The sequence below is a fragment of the Hyalella azteca genome, unplaced genomic scaffold (genome assembly GCF_000764305.2).
Source record: "Hyalella azteca isolate HAZT.00-mixed unplaced genomic scaffold, Hazt_2.0.2 contig2434, whole genome shotgun sequence".
NCBI classification, from domain to species: domain Eukaryota; kingdom Metazoa; phylum Arthropoda; class Malacostraca; order Amphipoda; family Hyalellidae; genus Hyalella; species Hyalella azteca.
In genome coordinates, this window is record NW_025932709.1 from 6,954 (window position 1) to 15,142 (window position 8,189).

At 40.0% G+C, this 8,189-nt stretch overlaps 1 protein-coding gene across 1 annotated transcript in view; it reads left to right on the forward strand.

The window, feature by feature from the left end:
* LOC108674695 (cathepsin D-like) overlaps positions 1–2,428 on the forward strand; it is a gene marked incomplete at its 5' end in the record, with an annotated part of 7,085 nt that extends 4,657 nt beyond the window's left edge. Inside the window, 3 exons of the mRNA XM_047885564.1 lie at positions 724–758; positions 1,085–1,157; positions 1,847–2,428. Coding sequence (XP_047741520.1) covers positions 724–758; positions 1,085–1,157; positions 1,847–2,043 — 305 coding nt within the window. The remainder of the gene's footprint in view (positions 1–723; positions 759–1,084; positions 1,158–1,846) is intronic.
* Positions 2,429–8,189: the final 5,761 nt, after the last annotated feature.

Sequence of the window (8,189 nt, forward strand, 5' to 3'; positions counted from 1 at the left end):
GGGGCCATCCACCTCGTGGGGCCCGAGTACCTGGTGGGTGAGGGGGCCATAGTGGGGCCCGTGTACCTGGTGGGTGAGGGGCCATCCACCTCGTGGGGCCCGAGTACCTGGTGGGTGAGGGGGCCAGTGGGGCCCGAGTACCTGGTGGGTGAGGGGGGGCATAGTGGGGCCCGAGTACCTGGTGGGTGAGGGGGGCCATAGTGGGGCCCGAGTACCTGGTGGGTGAGGGGGGCCATACACCTCGTGGGGCCCGGGTACCTGGTGGGTGAGGAGGGCCCGTGTGGCCACGGCTTTGCTGGGGCCCTAGTTTCGACAGATACAATATCAATGGTGCAAGTCATGGTCACCGCCTAGCCGCCTAGCAATGTTCACATTATGAAAAAAATATTTTCTGTAGATTTAGAATATTTATAATTTATTCAATATATCCACAATGAATACAGAATATCCACAATGAATACAAAATATTTATAATAAATACAAAATATTGCTTACATGTATTTGTTCCCTGTCCTAACCACAGCGCTATTTTTATTTGGACAAAGCGCCATCAATTTATACATATTATATTAATTTGTGTTCCCCTATTAATTAATATAATAAATATAGTAATTAGCATGTTTATATTAATTTGTGTACTCCCATTAATTAATATAATAAATATATTAATTAATATATTTATATTAATTTAACCTCGTGGGGCCCGAGTACCTGGTGGGTGAGGGGGGGCCATACACCTCGTGGGGCCCGAGTACCTGGTGGATGAGGGGGCCATACACCTCGTGGGGTCCGAGTACCTGGTGGGTGAGGGGGCCATAGTGGGGCCATGGCCTTGCTTGGGCCCAGTACCGACTGTTACAATGTCAATAACGGGTCAAACTCTAAAATATTTAAAATATATACGAAAAATACACAATATATTAAAAAAATACAATATATATATGGGAAATATTTACAATATATACAAAATATTACTGACACGTCTTTTTTCCCTGGCCAAACTTGGTCTAGATGACCCACAAAAAGGCAGAAATGCTTCACTATTCGGACAATGAGCCATTAATTTATATGCGTGTTCCCTCAGATCAACTGCAGCCGCATTCCTACCCTCGAGAACCTCGACTTTACCCTCAACGGCGTCGACTATGCCCTCACTGGTGAGTAAACTGGGCCCTGGTGAGCAAACTGGGCCCTGGTGAGTAACTGTCTNGGACCTGGTGAGTAAACTGGGCCCTGGTGAGTAAACTGGGCCCTGGTGAGTAAACTGGGCCCTGGTGAGTAAACTGGGCCCTGGTGAGTAAACTGGGCCCTGGTGAGTAAACTGGGCCCTGGTGAGTAAACACCGATATTTTACCCATCCTCCATTATAGGACCAATAATTTATTCATGATATCACAAATGTAATCTTCCTGAGAAGGATAATTGACAATATTATCATAACATGCCATATTAAATTCCAATTTAAAAAATAAAATTTCGATCCTTGAACGTCCTAAATGATATATTTAAGACCTAAATGATATATTAGGATAATCTTCATATATTACAAATGATATATTATGTAAATAATACATTAGGAAAATCATTATATACTAGATCTGGGATACTACCTAAAAAATATATTACGTTAATCGTCTTTTATTACACAAGATATATTACCTAAATCAATGATTTATTACGATAACCGTCATACGTATATCATGTATCATTTTTCCCAAAATAATATATTAGGATAATCGTCATAATCGTCATAATCGTCATATATTTTAATAATATATTACCTAAAGAATAAAGAATATATCATAATAACCCTCAACCTTATCACCCACCACCACCCCCCCCCCAGGAGAGCAGTACATCCTGGTACAGTCCCAGGAGGGCGCCCCCGACGTGTGCATCTCCACCATCGGGGGCCTGAACGCCCCCTTCAACCTCTGGATCCTGGGGGACCCTTTCATCGGGATCTGGTACACCGTCTTCGACTTCGACACCAACAGGATCGGCTTCGCCAAGTCCGTGGACCCGGCCGGCGTCCTGCATTAAATCCGAGGGGAAACGTCCTTACACGATGGGAGTTCAGAGGGAAGATACTAATATCAGAGGGAATGTAATAACATCAGAGGGAAGGCGCCAACATCAGAGGGAAGACATCGACATTCGAAGGAAGGCATGAACATCTGAGGGAAGATCCTAATATCAGAGGGAAGATATTAACATCAGAGGGAAGATCCTAATATCAGAGGGAAGATATTAACATCAGAGGGAAGATGCTAATATCAGAGGGAAGAAACTGACATCCGAGGGTTGTCACCAACATCAGAGGGTAGCCACTCTCATCCGAGGGAAGGCACTCTCACTTTTGATTAAAATACTTCTTTCAAGGTTCGGTCAGGGACTTAAACACGAGAGTTAGATTTATATGCAGAAGTTTCCTATGTTAATCTCAATAAAACCGGATGAAATTAATACGAAAATTTTATTTTCATTTTGCTACAAAAGTGCCGTATGCAATGATCATTACTTTGCACCTGCCCTAGAGTCGCTTGATTAATCTTAACTTAATAATTCAGTTCCGTCAAAAATAATTATTCATATTAATTCAATTGGATTTCCATCAATTACATTTCCTTCAGCCTGAGAACGGAGAAGCACAACCCAAAACAAAATTTAAATGCGGGAACGACTCTGCATCAGCCACCGCCCATGACTGGGGAACCGCGTAAATCAGCCGCTAATGTCCGCTTCGGCCGGGCTTAAAGGGCAGCCTCTGGGCAGCTTGCTGGCTCGGCATGACCCAGTCAGTGCAATCGTGCTCATTCTCTCAAGCGACTATAATATAGGAAAGGATATTCTGACCAGAAACTAATATGAAGCTGATTTCGATCGAGTGACCAGGCAGACCCAGAATAACTTTGTAGTGTACGGCCGAAGCCTATTATAAGCGGTCCATGAATTTCATTAGACACCCTATCACATTTTAGGGACTTAGAGACTCGCTGCACTCTGCCGTTGAATACCCACTGCATTAAGCCGATATAAATAGAAGCATTTTTAATAAACATTAATAATATAATAGAGGTGTAAGATTTCATTTGGTCTTTAGACCTTTTGCTGATTTTTAAAATTACAGGATTTTCACAGCTTCTTGCGGGTCTCGAACATGCAATTCACTGCTCTAATTCTGAGTTGCTTAACCGTCCGGTTTCCTCACCGGTTTGACCAGAATTGTCGCAAGTAATTAGGATCGAACCTGCAAATCCATGCACCAATCTTGGTACTCTGAAATTAAATCTGTGAACTTTTAGGTGTTCTCCTTGACCAAAAATATTTAATTGTCTAACTACACCAGAAATAGCGAAATATGTGACTTTAACATATTATTATTAAACAAAGAGTCCCTAGTTAAGGAACAGGTATCGTTCAAAGGGCTGTCTGTACTTACGTACATTTGATCGTCTGTCCAAAGTGGGTAATGCAGTATGTTTTGCTTTTGGTACACTGTTTTGGTTGCGGTATACTGTTTTGGTTACGGTATACTGTTTTGGTTACGGTATACTGTTTTGGTTACGGTATACTGTTTTGGTTACGGTATACTGTTTTGGTTACGGTATACTGTTTTGGTTGCGGTATACTGTTATAACATCAGAAGGAGACACCAACATCAGAGGGTAGCCACTCTCATCCGAGGGAAGGCACTCTCACTTTTGATTAAAATACTTCTTTCAAGGTTCGGTCAGGGACTTAAACACGAGAGTTAGATTTATATGCAGAAGTTTCCTATGTTTACTTCAATAAAACCGGACGAAATTCATCCGAAAATTTTATTTTCATTTCCCTACAAAAGTGCCGTATGAGTCGATCATAACTTTGCACCTGCCTTTGAGTCGCTTGATTAATCTTAACTTTATTATCCAGTTACGTCAGAAAGAATTATTCATATTAATTAAATTAAACTTTCTTCACTACATTTTCTTAATTCTGAGAGGGAAAAAGCACAACCCTTAACAAAATTTAGACGCGGGCCCGACTCTGCATCAGGTGCCGCCCAGGACTCGGGGAGTGCGTAAATCAGAAGCTAATGTTCGCTTCAGCCAAGCTCGGCATGACTCGGCCAGGCCAATACAGCTCATTCTCTCAAGGAATGAACAGTATATTGTATAGTATAGTCAGTTGAGAATAGTAGTACTGTACTGTGATAATAGTAATAGTAATAGTTTTGCATAGTATATTCAGAAAGGAGATTCTGACCAGAAACTAGTCTGAAGCTGATTTCGATCGAATGGCCAAGCATACCCGGAATACCTTTGTACTGTACGGCCGAAGCCTAAGCGGTCCGTGAATTTTATTAGGCACCTGATCTCACTTTAGGGTCTTAGAGGCTCGCTACACTCGGCTGTTTAGTACCAACTGTATTTAACCAATAAATAAGAGTTTTTTAATAAACAACAATAATATAACAGAGGTGTAAGCGTTCATTTGGTCTTTAGACCAGTCGCTGATTTCTAACACCACAGAATTTTCGCAGCTTGTTTCGGGTCTCGAACATGCAATTCACTGCCCCAATTTTTAGTTGCTTAACCCCCAGCCTTCACGCCGGTTTGACCAAAACTGTCACAGATAGTTGGATTCGAACCCGCAACTCCATGCACCAATCTTGAAACTCTGATGTGTAACCTTTGAACTTTTTTGTGTGCTCCTTGAGCAAAAATATTTAATCGTCTAACTACACCAGAAATATCGGAATAAGTGACTTTAACATATTATTATTACACAAAGAGTCCCTAGTTAAGGAACAGGTACCGTTCAAAGGGCTGTCTGTACTTACGTACATTTGATCGTCTGTCCAAAGTGGGTAATGCAGTATGTTTAACTTTTGGTATACTGTTTTGGTTACGGTATACTGCTTTGGTTACGGTATACTGTTTTGGTAACGGTATACTGTTTTGGTTACGGTATACTGTTATGGTTACGGTATACTGTTTTGGTTACGGTATACTGTTTTGGTTACAGTATACTGTTTTGGTAACGGTATACTGTTTTGGTAACGGTATACTGTTTTGGTTACGGTATACTGTTTTGGTAACGGTATACTGTTTTGGTTACGGTATACTGTTTTGGTTACGGTATACTGTTTTGGTAACATAACATAACATAACATAACATAACATAACATAACATAACATAACATAACATAACATAACATAACATAACATAACATAACATAACATAACATAACATATTTGACCGGATCTTTTCATGACTGACGATAGTTTGAAGTAGCTACTAGACAAGACTAGACTATACTAGCTACTAGAAGTAGACTAGACTAGAAATACAGTAGTGTAGATCAACGCATTGTTTCTGTGTCATCTCTGAAACAATTAAAAAAACTTATTTGATAAAAATTGCCCCCCAAAAAGTTATTTACTGCATGCGACTAGAGATATTTTAAGAAAAAACAGTGTTACAAATCAGTTTGAATCACAAGGTGACGTCACAATGACCCAGGTGACGTCACGGGTCCAATAACAAATGACATTCGAAAGGCGCAGCCTTGCGGAGTATCCTTATAGGACCGACTTAGCAGCTGTGGACAGTTTTGTACTTACCTTGAGAGAAATGGGTGGGTCTGGATGACCCACTTATAGATGAATCACCCGCGTCCAAGTAGTGATGCGCTTTAATTTTTGTCTCACCGGCTTCCTTTTTGGGTCAAACTGACCTTTTACTTACCCTTTAAATTCCAGGTGTGACTCACTTGTGACGTTAAAAGTTGTTTTGACGATATTTAGACGCTCTTGACTCATCTAAGTGGGTCATCCTGACCCACCTATTTCTTTCGCCAGCGATAAGTGCATCAGACAGCGATGTACTTTTTTCCCCTGTGTGGGTCATTCTGACTCAGCTTGGTCCGAAAAAAATACATATCATTGCTACGACCTGAAAGTGTGTCAGTAATTGGACAAATTAACACACTCATTCTTCTAAGTGTCTCGATGCTTCAAAAACGCACTCACTCATTACAACAAATATGTCATCGTGTCCAAATAGTGACACGCTCGTATCCCCGTGTGATGATGTTGGGTTCAATTGATTGATAAAAAGGTTTTATATTTATTCAATAAGAGTTTAGTATCGCGATCATAACTAGGTTGACTATTAAACTATAGAGAGACTACTGAGAGGAGAGGGACTTCGCTCTGTCCTGCCGAGACAAACAAATGACACAAATAAACATACCTCGAAATGAAAAATACAGAAAGATAATTCAATAATCTAAAATACAATAATTCATAGACACATATTGAAGAGCACTGATCCAAATTCACTCGTACCCGAGACTAGCGTACTGCAGCCTATAATCTGTCTCTTATACACATCTAGATGTGTATAAGAGACAGGCCATGTTCTTCATAAGCATTCATCTAAAAAACCTCTTGACTGCTCAGAATGTGAATATTCTTGTGTGACTAAGGGCCAGCTGAAGAGGCATGTTCTTCATAAGCATTCCTCTAAAAAACCTCTTAGCTGCTCAGAATGTGAATATTNATAATAATAATAATAATAATAATAATGATAATAATAATAATGATAATAATAATAATAATGATAATAATGATGATAATAATAATAATAATAATAATAATGATAATAATAATAATAATAATAAACTCACTTGACTGGTATAATATAAAGTTAGCAAAGCAAGTTAAAGCTGCATACGCATAATATATATTTCCTTTATTACGATATATATTTTATATTATATATCACAAAATAAAATATAATTATGTCTCATAAAATAATAGCTACGAGATATTATTATATATATAATTAAATTTCATAAAAAATGTTTCTTATACATCATACTATAAAAACCATATAATATACAATTCCTTCTTATACAATATATAGTATTATATATATGCCCGTCACCAGGGTTACGTCATGATCTAAAATAATCACTGATAAGAGATAAGCGTTATCAGCAGCGTTAAGATAACGCTAGGTCCTGCTAACGCTGTACCAGTTGACGTTAGTCTTGTGGTGGTGGAGGTGTTATTGGTACGAATAGCGTTGTACAGGTAGGAATAGCGTTGTACAGGTAGGAATAGCGTTGTACAGGCAGGAATAGCGTTACAGGCAGGAATAGCGTTGTACAGGCAGGAATAGCGTTGTACAGGCAGGAATAGCGTTNCATCTCACTTCCTTGTCATCTCACTTCCTTGTCATCTCACTTCCTTGTCATCTCACTTCCTTGTCATCTCACTTCCTTGTCATCTCACTTCCTTGTCATCTCACTTCCTTGTCATCTCACTTCCTTGTCATCTCACTTCCTTGTCATCTCACTTCCTTGTCATCTCACTTCCTTGTCATCTCACTTCCTTGTCATCTCACTTCCTTGTCATCTCACTTCCTTGTCATCTCACTTCCTTGTCATCTCACTTCCTTGTCATCTCACTTCCTTGTCATCTCACTTCCTTGTCATCTCACTTCCTTGTCATCTCACTTCCTTGTCATCTCACTTCCTTGTCATCTCACTTCCTTGTCATCTCACTTCCTTGTCATCTCACTTCCTTGTCATCTCACTTCCTTGTCATCTCACTTCCTTGTCATCTCACTTCCTTGTCATCTCACTTCCTTGTCATCTCACTTCCTTGTCATCTCACTTCCTTGTCATCTCACTTCCTTGTCATCTCACTTCCTTGTCATCTCACTTCCTTGTCATCTCACTTCCTTGTCATCTCACTTCCTTGTCATCTCACTTCCTTGTCATCTCACTTCCTTGTCATCTCACTTCCTTGTCATCTCACTTCCTTGTCATCTCACTTCCTTGTCATCTCACTTCCTTGTCATCTCACTTCCTTGTCATCTCACTTCCTTGTCATCTCACTTCCTTGTCATCTCACTTCCTTGTCATCTCACTTCCTTGTCATCTCACTTCCTTGTCATCTCACTTCCTTGTCATCTCACTTCCTTGTCATCTCACTTCCTTGTCATCTCACTTCCTTGTCATCTCACTTCCTTGTCATCTCACTTCCTTGTCATCTCACTTCCTTGTCATCTCACTTCCTTGTCAACTCACTTCCTTGTCAACTCACTTCCTTGTCAACTCACTTCCTTGTCAACTCATTTCCTTGTCAACTCACTTCCTTGTCAACTCACTTCCTTGTCAACTCATTTCCTTG